Source organism: Annulohypoxylon maeteangense (assembly GCF_022496945.1).
Source record: "Annulohypoxylon maeteangense strain CBS 123835 unplaced genomic scaffold GGS22scaffold_6, whole genome shotgun sequence".
NCBI lineage: Eukaryota > Fungi > Ascomycota > Sordariomycetes > Xylariales > Hypoxylaceae > Annulohypoxylon > Annulohypoxylon maeteangense.
In genome coordinates this window covers 435572-449434 of record NW_025953253.1, presented here as the reverse complement: position 1 = coordinate 449434, position 13863 = coordinate 435572, and the positions used below count along the sequence as shown (strand labels likewise).

The window sequence follows — 13863 nt, the reverse complement described above, 5'->3', positions numbered from 1 at the left end:
GCAGCATGGTAAGTTTGCTCGTCAAACAACCACCAATAGTGCTCATTCGCTTACTGCTGCATTGGAATACGGAGAAATTGTAAAAAGGGACTCAAACATAGCATTTCACTATGGCACGAAATAGGTAGGAGGTAGTTCAAGTATCTCTTGATCTCAGGAGTCGGTGCCATGTTTCGGTATACAGTAACCACAGTCCCATTATTTTACGCCACAACGTCGCTATGATAACTAGGTCTACCTATCACGTACTCGGTAGTAGCGAAGTGCAGAAGGCTCGCAGTGAGTGGTTTAAATTATTTGACCGTACCCATCGGCACCTGGTTATTTTCGTGTCATTCGTGGCTGGTGGCTGCATCGGCCAACGTCCATTCCTTATCCATGTCTCATCCTTCGGTAACTCTATCAAGAAAATATCATCTTATTATATAACTATTCCATGGGGAAGATTCTTTCTGCATTATGAGATAGGATGCCACTTTGCTTCACAAAATAGATGGTGTGCAGGAGACAGAGTTACACTGGAGTTCAGCTCCCACAAGCCCTGCCCTCTCTAACCTGCGGATGCAGCATACAGCATACCCGCTTTCGCCGCTGCTGACAACCGACCCGTGTCGATCGTATGTGCATTGGGTAACAGACATGGGCTTTCGGCCTTTTAAGCTGAGAAGGCCATCCGGGCGTCCCTCTATGTTCTTATATTCTCCATCTATGCATTTCATCCTCCAGACCCCACGGCCATCTGAAGATGCAGCATAGGTAATCATGTGTCTCATAGAAGAAGTCACACCATTGGACCATGTAGCTGAAATGCTTATTTACGAGTTAAGTTTTGGGTGGTTACAACCTAGAGAGCTGAGGCTCCCCAAAATATGTATCGCGAAATAGCAATGACTAAGTAGGACCTGTAATACTCCTTGTCCGTTTCTTCTCTCCCGCCATGTTTCATTCGGTTTATCAGTCACTGTAGACAGTTTACTGAACTTGGATAAGTTGCAGAGCGTCCCCCCACATCCTCTCTTTCGTCTTGCCCTCATACGCTGATGTCGTTCAACGCTATCGGTGTGCTTAGTGCTTAGCTCACTGGGTTGAATGAGCCGCCTAATCCAAATCGAATACAAATCGAAAATATGGGCCACAGGGACGACCTCATAGCGGCCATGGTGGTCTTTCTGATAGTTGATAGTATCGCCATTGCCGCCCGCCTCTACGTCCGAACGAAGATGCTCACTCGGGGTTTTGGGCTAGATGATGTTGTGCTTATCATCACATATGTGATCTCGCCTTTTTGATACCCGTAGATATGGGAATATCTTGCTGACAATAGTGCTGGCGTCAGATCGGGTTCATCATCTCCTGTGCTATGGGCTTCACATCTATGCGATACGGCTATGCTGCTCTTGACCAACAACCGTACTACGATAAGACTAAGGCGACACAGGTAAGTGATACCCCCAACTTGCCGAGAATCAGCTAAAGAACTAATGTTGAATTATTTACTTTCAGTTCTTGTTCGCGAACCAGTTGACCCTATACATCAGTGCTGGTCTAGTAAAACTAGCTGTAGCACTGGTTCTTTACCGTTTGGCATCGACCAAACAGCTACGCTTAGTGCTGATAGGGTCTATGGCTGTCGTAACTATATGGACTATAGTAATGACGATATTTGCGTCGTGGCCTTGCGCTCAGAGTGGTTCTAGTAACTGGGCCGGAAGTAAAGCATGTACGCAAGTTGGTTATTTCCGCACCATCACCAATATCTTCATCGACTACTTCTACGCGCTATTTCCGATATACATACTCAGAAAGGTTCGCATGAACATGAGACTGAAAATATCCGTAATCTTGTTGCTGGGATTGGGCGCTTTGTGGGTCTCGATCCTTTCTTTACCCCTTTCCCACTCCTTACCCCTATTTGGGGTAGACATAAGATACGGCATGGAACAACTTAGCTAATGAATTGACATCTATTCCTTTTACAGCGCAAGCTCTGCTACTATCGTCAAATTAGTCATTATAGTTAGGTTATCAACAGCCAAAGGCGAAGCGGCCCAAGCCTTACACTACGACCTACTCCTATGGGCTGATATCGAGTTAGGGCTAGCCACCTTCGCGGCATCTGCAGCAGCCTTACGACCATTATTGAAACATATACCAGAAATTTGGAGCAAGACTCGAACATCAAACAGTCATGGTGCGAGTGATGCCACCGGACCCTACCGCTCTCTTGGCGCCACTACCGAGATGCACCCGATAAGAAAGCACGACAGCAGGGCTGTCCACGGCAACGATACAGAAGGACAGATCTACGTTGTATAGTTTTCATATAATAAACGTTCCAGATACGTGCCGATTATGGTGGTTACCTTCAACATCATGTAGAAATAAGGTTGTACAACTTTCTAGCTACGCCCCTGTCCCTTGAGTTCTCAGTTTGTCTATACTGAGTAGCTAGACCATATTTCGGTACACTATTCTAAGGATCAAATGAGGGCATTACAGTGACTGGAGTCTCATTGTTATCCGACCAGGCTACCAAAAGCTCGTCGTGTTTATCCCTTAACCGACCATGGAAGCTTTATTGAATTAGCGGACAAGCTCACAAAGAGTTCCTACTTGATCGAGGTCTCCGCAGGTCGGCGATATCACAGTCATGTAGATAATAACTATCTGCGTCTTTATTTATCGCTATTAAGTTATGAGGTATAAGGTGTTTCAATATCTACGAGACCTTAAGAATGCCGCATATGATACTCTATCGGCCTCGGACACGTTTTGGGGAACGACCCAATATATCTGTAGGCCAACCACATTCCAAGAGAACCTTGGAAGCTTATCCTATATATCCTAGAACTACGGAATACGGATATCTATACCCGTTGAACAGTTACCACTCTATTGGACACACCATACTCACCAACAAGATGGAACCCGTATCCCAGTTTCTTGGTTTACTGTCACAGGTAAGCCTTATTATATATAGCTATGGTATGGGTGTTAATTATTCCCTTACCTTAGTATATTGCCGTTAGCTACACAACATTTGTTCAGGGCCGGGGATCGACGGCGGATTACCGGATGGCCTCCGCGCTGCACTGAGCAACTATACGTACAAGCATAGACCTAGTCGTATCCACAGCCTTGGAATCAAACATCCAACTAGTCTCGTGAGCCCTATAAACAAACGAGAACCCAATACCACAGCTGTGGTACGATACCTGCACGATCAAACTACTACAACTAGTTAACCACCGCCTATCTCGGCCGCTACCTGCAGAATCTCTTTCCCGCACACTTGAGGAATAAGATTCAACCAATCCGGCTCGCACCTCGGCAGGGAATAGCGTTCAGTCTTGAGGCTGTCAAAGATATCAAATAAATTACTAGTTCACAAAAGTTCTTCAAGGCCCCATCGTTAGCACCTAGGCAATCACGCACGTAGAGTGAAAAAAACGTTTTCGCCCGTCTGGGGACATGTCACATTTTTCTCGCTTACAACGGGTCGGGTCAATGGGCCTGCTGAGATTTTACTTATGCCAAGTCAGATACAATGAGGCCCAGTATATCAAGAAATTTATCATGGGTATCTCTGGTTGCCACGTTATGAAGGGATGGCGATATCGATCCAGATAGAGTATACAAAGTAGGTCCATGCTTGAGGTCTTGCTGAGTTTACGGTAGTATTAAAAGTAAGTCTGTAGGTATATATCGTGTCAAATCCTCCTCTCGTGCGCATTGGCTGAACCCTTCGTATGTATGTTAGACCTTAGCTTACTAGGAACTCGGCATCATGACGAATTATCAGACAGCGACATCAGATGAGCTTGGTATCGGAACTGCAGTGACTTCAATGACTCTCGGCATCGCATCCATAATAACCGTTGCCCTACGACTCTGGGTGAGACTTAAAAACGGCGCGATAGGTAACGATGATTATCTAATGGTAGTCGCTCTTGTGAGTCTTTATCTAGACCCGATCGTAGTAACAGTCGCATCAACTTCAGTAATGACAGTAGACAGCTAATATATTGATGATACAACTAGGCCTTATTCATTACCTGCTGTGTACTTGCCCACCTCGGCTGTCGTTCAGGCCTCGGTGCCACAGACGAGGCCATCCGTCAACACGACCCTTCAGGTACGATGTATGAGGTTGGATTGAAATGTATGTTCTTATCTTCGAATTATGTTAAGGCATAGAAATGGATATAAACTCACCCTTATTTAGATTTTTTCATATTTCAATTATTCTATATGGTAAGTTACCGGTAGTCCACTCGACATCGATGGAACATTAACTAAAATCGCCCCGTACAGTTTTGTCTCCCGTTCATCAAAGCTAGCGTCTGCGTCGCACTCCTACGTATAACAAGAGAGAAGCGCTACGTCGTGCCTTTATGGGGCGTCATAATCCTCAGTTCCTTCGCCGGTTTATTTGGATTCGCGTCTGTGATGGCGCAGTGTCAGCCCATCGCGGCCAATTGGAATATGGATATCAACGCCTGCGATGGGACTGTCCGCGTCGGTGCGATGTCTATTACTGTTGCGACTGTTTCTATATTAACTGACTGGTTATGCGCGATACTTCCGACAATTTTGTTGTGGAATTTAAACATGAAGCTAAAGGTCAAGGCCTCACTTATTTTCGTCCTCGCCCTTGGTGCATTGTATGTTGCACCTTAAACCTCTTTCCAATAACCATTATGCTCTTTAAAAGGCATGGTCTAACCCGTATAACCACACAGAGCCAGCATCTCTACATGCGTTCGACTCCCATATATACACATATATAAACACATCTACGTCGAACCGGACAATGGCCTTGGTAAGTAGAGTTACGGTCACACATTTCATCCTCCCTGTGAGCATCCTCAATAATTAACACCACTGTAGAAAAGGCCGGTAACCTGATTGTCTGGTCCGTCGTCGAGTGTGGCATCGGAGTGACCGCGGGCTCCCTCCCTCCCCTTCAGCCACTCCTCCGGAAATTCAGGTTCGGAACCGAAACCCCGCGCATGAAGCTCTCATACTTCAACAATCGCCACGACCATCAACTGGAAGCTAGCCCCTCTATAAGCCGTGGTAACTACCAACAATTCCCCCCTGCGACACCTCCCCCCGCCGTCCTCCCTCCACCTCCACTTCCCCGATCGACACGAATGCAGAATGTGGAGGGAGCTCCCCGTGGCAATTCACTAGTGACGACTTGCCAAGCAGACCGCAGCCCTTGGGGAGATAGCAACAGACTCGACGACACGTCGAACAAGAAGCTAGTTATCATCAAGAACACGAGGATAGATATTGAATACAACCCAGCGCGACCGAGGTCTAGGACGGGAACTACGTCGGAAATTGTATAAGTAGGTACCTACAAAATGCAGAAAGAGGTCAATAATTGGGTAATATCGAGCGCGATACAGAAATCGGCGCCGCTGAATACATGTTTTTGAGATATCCGCGAGGACAGGTTCCGTTCTTTTAGTTAATTGGTACCTCTAGTTATTTTGGCTGCTCGAATCAAAGAGCACGTGTATAAAGATTTTGGAAGTCCATAGGTAAAATACAATAAAATATACTTAATGTTTACTAAGAACCTCTCAGACTTGATGCTATCACGGATCCGATCATGCACCTTGACAGCGATCATTTACACCCTGCTAGGGATTCAACCAATCAAGATACGCAACACTTTCTGAATTGGGAAGTAAAAGTCTTGGCGCTCGTGGAGGACGCTGTCGTCCAATAACTTGACAGAAAATATGCGGCGGGAAAATCCCCGTCTGCAGGATTCTAAGCAGAAAGAAATTCTCCGGGAGACTAGCAGCAGTTCGAGCGCCCGCGAAAGGGGGGTATGATACCAGTGCGACGAGGGTGAAGTCGGAGTATGGTGCGGTGTGGGAGGGGCTTGGTGTTGAGGTTGAGTTTTGAATGGTAGGTAGTGATGGACCGAGGCAATTTGTTTTATGACTTAGGTAGTGATGAAGAATCACTCGGGAAATTTGCCTATGCCTGATTGGATGGGAATAGCGTTGCAACTAGATACCTACTAGGTACCTACTCAGCAACAAAAACAAACTGATAGTCAAACTTCGAGGGATAACACGAAAATGGCAGGTTCTGTATGACTTTTATTGATGGCAGGGTATTTTTCTCGCCTTTTTAGTCCACAATAACAACATTGTTAGAGTAGTCAGCTTCTACCACTCTACTTAACGGCCATCTATTTCCTACTTTATGCGACGATCTCTTCAACGCAGAAGATGCCATATTTCTAAACAAGATAAAAATTAGTATAATTGATATAAAAATACGTAAATACATTTTACTTACCTCCTTGAGAACCTTGATCAGGGGATCATTGATCTTGCTGTTCATCGGAGCGAGGACACCCTTCTCAGAGAGTGTTCCATCAAGAACTTGCTGGACAGCAACCGCGCATGGGACACCGACTAAATTTGGTTATTAGATATCCAATGATTCGTCAAAGCTCAAATACTCACCAAGCTTAGCCATTGCGGAGTAGCCACCCGGTGCTGTGCTACCGTACTCGCACAGAGTGCTAAGTCTAGTCTGCTTGGTACCATCCTTCAACTCAACCTCGAATTTATGTTGCAGCCTTCGGAATGTTAGCGTCGAATTCTCCGGAAATGGTGTGTGCTTATAATCAATCCACAGTTGGAAGTGATCTGCTTACATTACGAGATCTCGCTCTCCCTCGCCGAATTGCATCTTCTGCTCGAGAGTGGCGCAAAGGGTGTCTAACGGGTTTTCTCGTGGAATGATCTTCACAATAATATTAGTAAAGCCGGAAAATAACATATCGCACTGAACGATATGCAAGAACTGAAAAGAATAAAGAAATCAAGCGTACCTTCTCGTCCGAAAACAGACCAACCCATTTGAGGCCAGCTAAGATTCGCTGCTTCTCACCATCGTCCTTAAAGGTAGCCTTAGCTAAAATAGTTGAGACAAGGTCCTTTTCATCTGACGATGAAGCACCGATGACTTTCTGTGTCGCCTCCTTCCAAGGAATAGCTTCCTTGAGATAACTTTGCTCCTCATCGTTAAGGAATCCAATGTCGACAAGAACCTTGACAAATTCCGGGAAGCCTGCGTATCGTAGAGTACCTCTGATATATACGTTAGTAATATTATTAGTTGCGGAGCCTTAGACTTAAGGAACGTACCTAATGATAGTTTGCGCCTCGGGGATGTTGTAGCGCGTCTTGTACGGGGTAGAATCTCTGTTTGGATAGGCAACAAAAGCAAATCCTGTAAATTATGCATGTCAGCATGGAGAAAAGCAAATTGTATGTATCGGTATGCAATCTTTACTGGCCGACGCCTCCAGCAACGCCATGAGTGGGGGTTTCTTACCTGGGTAGATGTAGTACGGCTTAGCGGTAGCCATTAGATCTAAACAGGGCATACGTCAGCATGTCTTTTCAAGAAGCCCCCGTACACCTCAAAATATGAGAGATGTCCGCTGTGAGGTTCTTACCAGGGCCTGCGACATTAACAACCTGACCGCCTCGGTAGAAGCTGGCAGCATTTCTTAATGCAAGTAAGACTCCACGAGGTGACCAAGAGAATTTGTAACCTAAGGGGTTTCCAGAGCTCTCAGGGGCCGGTAGACCTCCACAGTACGATAGGAAGGATAAGATCTTTCCTCCCTCTTTGTGGACATCTTCAATGGTCTTGACCGCATCTAAAGAATGTCAATGATGTATACCCAATTTATATACTGCGAGTTTCTTACATAGATGGTCAATACCGGGGTCTAAAAGACAGTTAGTTGATTCATGATCGACAAAAGAAGAAATTGTTGAAAAATAGACGTACCCAAGCCGATCTCATTCATTACGGTGATCCCAGCATCCTTGCATTGCTGGTCTAGTTCCATCATGGCGGGGGAGACGTAGCTGGTGGTGACGACATCCTTCTTCTTGCGGATGGCCGACTTGATGACGGTGGCATGGAAGGTGTAGGGAATAAGAGAAATGACAACGTCGACTTGGCCGACCTGCTCATCGAGAGCATTGCTATCATTCACATCTAGAGAGATAGCACGAGTATTCTTGATATCGGAGCTCAGCTTCTTGGCGTTCTCAAGAGTTCTGCAAGCGACTATCACTTCAATACCAGAATCCGCGAGGATCTGAATGGTTGGCTTGGTAACAAAGCCAGCTAGAATTTCGTTTAGTAAGCGCGAACGCCAATCGCATTACGGGCAATGCCTCTTACCTCCCAAAAGGAGAGCTTTCCTATGTCTCGTTAGCGACATGTTGGGGTAAAAATTTGTAGGAGGGGTTAGTTACTTAGTTGAAGCCATCTTTGCCAATGATTTTGCCAATGATTTCGACGAAGTTGACCCAATTGACCGCGAAGCAGCTTTATTGTATTTGAGAATATTGTATTCGAATATAAATCCAAATACTCTTCAAATACAGTAGCGTTTGCGGACTTGATGGAGCTCGTCTTAAGTTGTAAATTTTGTGAAAAAGATAGGTATCTTGCGACTTGCCCCACGTAAAAGTTGACTCCTGGCCGCTCCGATTGCGGGGTTGTCTACAGTCCGAATTTTACCCTCCGCCCTCCGCTCTCTTCAAGGTTGCGATTGATTGTACCTCCAAACCTTAATTTTTCTCCTTTTTACATATCCCCTGAATTTGTACCTATGTACCTATCTATGCGCAGAATTTGAGTTCCCTTTGCGAAGCTGGGTTGACGGTGAAAACATAACATATTAAACTACAAAGGATTGTCTCTAATATCCGCCTATGCCCCGGGGAAGGTGGCTGGAAGCCACTCTTGCTTCCCACTTGTGGACTAACAAGCAGTGCTGAACTGTCGAAGACGGAGATGTGATCCATGACTACAGCTAAATGTACCCCATGAATGCTTTCATGGTGCCTTTTATTTACGTATGTCTAGTTCAGAGACCAATTAACATTTTGATGAACGGATATTCGGCAGCTCTTGTAGCACTCGACGCTTTAATATCTTGCGAGCACCTTGTACGATACAGCCACGGCGAAGATTCTGAAGCTTCTCGTCATGTACTAGGTAAGGTTAGACATCTTACAATTCACAATATGTAGCACAAGATCGTCCTTATGCTTACATGGTATGTACCTAGTGTGCTAGCCGTGCTAAACTTGAAATGGAGAAAGGGGTTTCTACTTTTAAGGATGCTCACCAACCCATTTAGGTATTTATGGTCAGATTCAATGAAAATCAATTGCTGTATATATCTATTTTATTCAAACGAATGATATTTGTCAATGAGGTAGGCGGTGTATTTTATTGATGGTCGTCGCAAAGGATATGACAGATCTTGGGTCATGATCGGATCAAGATCGCCAAGACGGAACCCGGCCGAGAGGGGCTGTTCAGCGTTGCCCGGGAGACACGAGGCAGGGGACAAAACAGGTAATTAGATCTCGAAACCAAGTTACGACGCCATCATTACGAAAAGCATTCAATTATTGTATTTATTATAAAACATTATTTTAACAGCTGTTATTCATCATTTAAGCGTGTATTTATTTCTGAATATCTGCAATTCTCTCCATCTATATACATTGACATCTTGCAATTACAAAGGATTATGTTATTGACATCGTCACAAGTTTCGGTCCTGATATCTTCAGGAATTGGTACGTCAATACATTCCAAAGTACCGAAATTATCTAATTAAATGTCAATTTCCATTAAACTAATTTGTTTCTATGTTATCTAGTTCTGTTATGTACGGCGGCCTTATTTCTTAGTGGGTATACGATCCAGCAACGAACACTCCGTGATCTCCGAACAGCCATCAAAATCAACAGAGAGCCTCGACCGAGCCCAAAAATCTACCTACCGGACCGCTTTAAGAAGTCTACTACAGAGCTCGAGGATGGAACGGTAGTAGACTTGGATGACCCGCGACTAGGACGCCGGAGGAGGAGAAAGAGTGCTGAGGAGGACGAAATCATCATCGTGCGGCCGACGTTCCCGGATGAGAAGCCAGAGCAACAAAAACCGGTTAAAGCGGAAGAGGATGGTACTGATGGAGCTTATGTGGGGACACCGAATAACGAAGAGGAAGACACGAAGAAACCGCAGAAACCGATCAGTCGGGCCGAGAGAAGACGACAGATTAAAGAAGAAATTCGTCGTTTGTCGGAAGGCACAGAACGAGTTTACTACCAGAGACGACTGTGGTAGTTAGACTGTGCGGATGTTGTGGGGATGTAGTTCTTCTGTTGATACTCTCTGGTATACGGGTTATTTGCGGAACTGGTTAGATTGGGGAACATAAGGGCAGGTATGGTTCTGCATTTCGGGTACGACATATAATGACAACGGTTAGCGGTCGTGGACAATGGTCAAGGTTACTTGGTTAGGTCAACGGTTAGGTCTAATGATTCTGTTTTACGAGTATGTATAATTGTGAAATGGGACAACTGATCTAGGTAATGTGTTATGTTGAAAGTTCAAAGTGATCCTATAGGTCTCCCCTTCAGTTACCCCCACTTAAGGTATGGGTTAAACATTCAACTCTATCTGGACTACTACCTTAAGTCATACCCCTTAAGGGTTGCAATGAAACAATGTCATCTGAACCTGATTGAGAATCAAAGTCTAAAGACTGTTAGTTAAGTCTCACACGAGAACTACACATGAGCTATTATCTATTGAGAGTCGTATCATATAAGACACCTCACTCCCCAAATAGGTGCATTCCTATTGCTAACAGATAACCGAGGACGCGCGTGTAAGTAGTAAGTGATCCTTAAGGTTACTACCGAGCCGCGGGAGTTGTCGTCTGTCCAGGAACGAGAACGACTAGGCTCTCGTTAACATCTCCATGTACAGTCCGTCTTAATCTAGGCCCGCAAGCTTAACTAGAGCAGTGGAGTTGTTGAGGCTATGCTATTACCGTATGAATAATTATTAAGACAACCGGTTTCATGTGAAGATAGCCGGGTCTTTGATCGGAATTTTGGGGACTTATTGCGAGTTCGGTTAATTCTCAATGGTGATATTCTGATTTTGAATGATGTAATAGCCACTTACAGATATATGTACCTATAGAATGCTACCTATACCTATATGACAGCTTGTCGTTTCTAAGCTTTCTCATTCATAGTTAATCCTAGGTATATTAGGTACTTATATGATATGTTGGCTTGTTTATTTCACCTATAGAACTACTTTCTTACTTGTCTATTCCGTCACTCATTTTCATACTTGATAGAAACGCAGAAATGCGGTATTATTGACAGTGAATGTAAGACGGATGTCACCCCTGTTCTTGAATCCTACAAAAGTAAATACCCCGCTAGCCACTGTACTATGTACCTAATGTACCTATGCACTTAATTTCTGGCCGATAAATAACCCCGCTGGCGCTACGAAAACTAGCCTCCGCTACGGATAGCTCCCCATGGAACCAGTTCCGTTTACTTGAGACTCTAAGATTCTATTTCCGGGCAGTTCCTAGATTTCTCTTCTAATATCGATGGATAATAAGACAATCCCCCTAAAACCCCTGGTAGATCTAGTCACGATGCCCCTCACCCAATCACTTCTCGTGACTTTTGTATGTGGGGATAGATAAGATAAACTATAGCCAATGAGATAAGCTATACTTGATCTGGCAGTCTGGGCACCTAAAGAGAAAATAGTGGGACTGCTGAACTGTCGTAATTCCTACGTGGGAAGTACCTACCAGTACTACTAGGTAGACTGTGCTATTAACCTTGAATTTCTCCTCTCTGCCGTCCGACAATTTAGTCAATTCCCCTCTTCGTGATAATTCCTACTATCTACCTAGTACCTACTCGGGTTTCGGCACAGTAATTGCCTTCGACACCAGAATTCACAACGACATATTTCGTCTAGACATATCTGTATCACGACAAGCCTACGAGGCTGTTGCACAAGAGACACACAGTCCGTGGCTCACGGGTTCCACGGAATGGTCTATCGTGACGCAAGTCGGACTGGACCCTGGACGAAGAAGGTAGCACGGCAGCAGAACCAAGTGTAAAGACAGGGCCGGTCCAGTAGAATGCTGCATATTCCAACCCATCCGGTACGATGGGTAGGTGGGTTGGCTGTGCTTCCCTCCTTTCCTTCCCGTTCCTTGTCCCCCCATACCTTGCCTATCCTAGCCAATCCTCTCTGCAACGCTCACGTGTGCATACACCTCATACACCTCATACACCTCGACTTACCCCTTCAAGGTTTATCTAGCCTGAAGCCAACACTTTCCTCCCACCTTTTACATATATCACACACAACCTATTAGGATCGTTGTCGAGTTGGTGGTGTGTTCCCTTTCATCGTGACTAGAGCTCGTCATTGTGAACCCTACAACATCGGCCTTTTTTAAGTCAAGCTAGAGTATCATTCTAAGACAATACCCTCTCCGGGGAAGAGCTATCTAATACCGATCTGTTATCGTGCTTGTTGACTCCATGATTACGATTTTCTGATTCACCGTCTCTTGACCACTTTACCTACCATACCTCTGTACCTTACATACCTAGACACTTAGGATCTCTCCCTTTGCGTGCCAGCCTTGAAAGATAAGGGAGCTATTCGACCAGATGTGCAAAGTACTCTCACCGAGTTTTCCTCCCTGACTTCTAACAGCCTCACCTATTTAACCCATTTTATCTTATTCTCGTTTGCGATATTTATTCCTGCGGCACAGTAAACAAACACGATGGCTACAATGGCTGCCGAAACAACCCTTCAAAACGGGCCATCCCGCATAGAGCGCCTGAGCGCCGAGGACTTTGAGACGGCCTCAATACGCTCAGCCGCTCCGTCTTACAGTGAGCAACATCCTCTTCAAACGCCAAACCTTACTTCGTACGAAGTATTAACAGTCCCCTTCAGTCTCCGAAGCACCATCCTACCACTCCACCCTCCCCACCAACGAAAGTGTACCGGAATACACACCACGCGAGTCTCAAACCACTACATCCGCGACCTCACCCCCGCGATATGCCACTTCCTCGTCAATGCTCAACCTCTCCTCAACACCGACGCCTACGCCCATGACGTCGACCTTCGCCCCGGGTGCCGGGCTCCCCCGTCTGCCCTCCCCGCGCCGCGACGTACCGCACCTCTCGCACTTCCAGATCCCTTCCTGGTCCAGTATGGCCAGCAACCCGCAGGCGCGCCACTACCAGCGAGTCGCGCACCGCCGGGTATCTGCCGCGGCAAACGGCGGGCGCTGGGGCGGGGTTGAAAGCGCACTGCGCTCTGCGATCGAGCGGATTAATGCGAATGCGGCAGCGGCAGCTGCTGATGCGGAAGATGACCCGGACAAGGTGCGTCCGCTTGAGGACCCCTATCTAGTTGGCGAGGAGGCAGCGGCGAGGGCGCGGCGGGAGAGGTTGGCGAGGCAAAATGGGGATGAGGTTTTGTATCGTGAGGAGAGGCGATGGGATTGGTTCCTTGGTAAGTTTTATCCTATTCCGCTGTTACGTACCTTGTGGGGATAGGCGGCCGTAGTGTATCTGCGGTATTTAGATGTTAAGACTAACCCTCGCGATATGTAGGCCAAACTAGGGACTGGGATGAGCGGAACCGAAGCTGGGGCGCCTTTAGCACTACTATCGACAGCCGCGGGAGACTCGCTCGTCGCTTTGGCCGATAATGGCCGTTTTACACCGGACGCACGTGGGGTATGCGTGGAAGCTGTACATGTGGTGATGACATCAATTTTGTCGTTTATGGCTGAGGAGTTTCAACAACTGAGACTGGTGATGGCCGATTCCATTTCTTTTCGCTCCTTGATGGACTTTTCGGGGTATCCTACTTACACGCATTGGGCGGCGCTACTAGTTAGGCGTCAAATTG

The 13863-nt window shown here is 46.0% G+C and overlaps 5 protein-coding genes across 5 annotated transcripts; 4 read left to right on the top strand and 1 right to left on the bottom strand.

Annotated features, from left to right (window-relative positions):
* The first annotated feature begins 993 nt into the window (after positions 1-993).
* GGS22DRAFT_122949 (uncharacterized protein) lies at positions 994-2526 on the top strand. Its single transcript, XM_047958276.1, has 4 exons — positions 994-1271; positions 1337-1438; positions 1504-1865; positions 1980-2526. Exons 1-4 carry the CDS (start codon positions 1128-1130, stop codon positions 2314-2316), a joined length of 945 nt encoding a protein of 314 aa, XP_047819870.1. The 5' UTR covers positions 994-1127; the 3' UTR covers positions 2317-2526.
* A 1261-nt stretch (positions 2527-3787) lies between these two features.
* Positions 3788-5357, top strand: GGS22DRAFT_199447 (uncharacterized protein; the record flags this gene model as incomplete). The annotated part of the gene is made up of 6 exons (XM_047966293.1): positions 3788-3952; positions 4042-4162; positions 4226-4254; positions 4315-4664; positions 4743-4822; positions 4891-5357. 6 exons carry the CDS (start codon positions 3788-3790, stop codon positions 5355-5357), a joined length of 1212 nt encoding a protein of 403 aa, XP_047819869.1.
* Positions 5358-5986: 629 nt separating this feature from the next.
* On the bottom strand, positions 5987-8464 carry GGS22DRAFT_122936 (saccharopine dehydrogenase). Its single transcript, XM_047958275.1, has 12 exons — positions 8316-8464; positions 8242-8261; positions 7840-8184; positions 7757-7777; positions 7499-7705; positions 7375-7413; positions 7185-7269; positions 6869-7127; positions 6692-6780; positions 6498-6613; positions 6328-6446; positions 5987-6268 (listed from the first exon to the last, which is right to left on the bottom strand). The coding sequence occupies exons 1-12, from the start codon at positions 8327-8329 to the stop codon at positions 6230-6232; spliced, it is 1353 nt and encodes a 450-aa protein (XP_047819868.1). The 5' UTR covers positions 8330-8464; the 3' UTR covers positions 5987-6229.
* A 1022-nt stretch (positions 8465-9486) lies between these two features.
* GGS22DRAFT_159646 (uncharacterized protein) lies at positions 9487-10530 on the top strand. The gene is made up of 2 exons (XM_047960822.1): positions 9487-9656; positions 9740-10530. The coding sequence occupies exons 1-2, from the start codon at positions 9608-9610 to the stop codon at positions 10207-10209; spliced, it is 519 nt and encodes a 172-aa protein (XP_047819867.1). The 5' UTR covers positions 9487-9607; the 3' UTR covers positions 10210-10530.
* Positions 10531-12718: 2188 nt separating this feature from the next.
* Positions 12719-13660, top strand: GGS22DRAFT_187263 (uncharacterized protein; the record flags this gene model as incomplete). Its single annotated transcript, XM_047964565.1, has 3 exons — positions 12719-12830; positions 12895-13461; positions 13563-13660. 3 exons carry the CDS (start codon positions 12719-12721, stop codon positions 13658-13660), a joined length of 777 nt encoding a protein of 258 aa, XP_047819866.1.
* Between the last annotated feature and the right edge of the window lie 203 nt (positions 13661-13863).

What these genes read in the sequence shown, in the direction of transcription:
- GGS22DRAFT_122936 (XM_047958275.1), bottom strand. An exon ending in TGTTAATGTCGCAGGCCCTG is followed by an intron (nt 7,414 to 7,498) that starts GTAAGAACCTCA and finishes TGCCCTGTTTAG; the next exon opens with ATCTAATGGCTACCGCTAAG. An exon ending in GGAGAGCGAGATCTCGTAAT is followed by an intron (nt 6,614 to 6,691) that starts GTAAGCAGATCA and finishes AACATTCCGAAG; the next exon opens with GCTGCAACATAAATTCGAGG.
- GGS22DRAFT_122949 (XM_047958276.1), top strand. Translation starts at nt 1,128, where the DNA reads ATGGGCCACAGGGACGACCTCATAGCGGCCATGGTGGTCTTTCTGATA. An exon ending in TTGTGCTTATCATCACATAT is followed by an intron (nt 1,272 to 1,336) that starts GTGATCTCGCCT and finishes TGCTGGCGTCAG; the next exon opens with ATCGGGTTCATCATCTCCTG. An exon ending in TTGCTGGGATTGGGCGCTTT is followed by an intron (nt 1,866 to 1,979) that starts GTGGGTCTCGAT and finishes TTCCTTTTACAG; the next exon opens with CGCAAGCTCTGCTACTATCG.
- GGS22DRAFT_159646 (XM_047960822.1), top strand. Translation starts at nt 9,608, where the DNA reads ATGTTATTGACATCGTCACAAGTTTCGGTCCTGATATCTTCAGGAATT. An exon ending in CCTGATATCTTCAGGAATTG is followed by an intron (nt 9,657 to 9,739) that starts GTACGTCAATAC and finishes TATGTTATCTAG; the next exon opens with TTCTGTTATGTACGGCGGCC.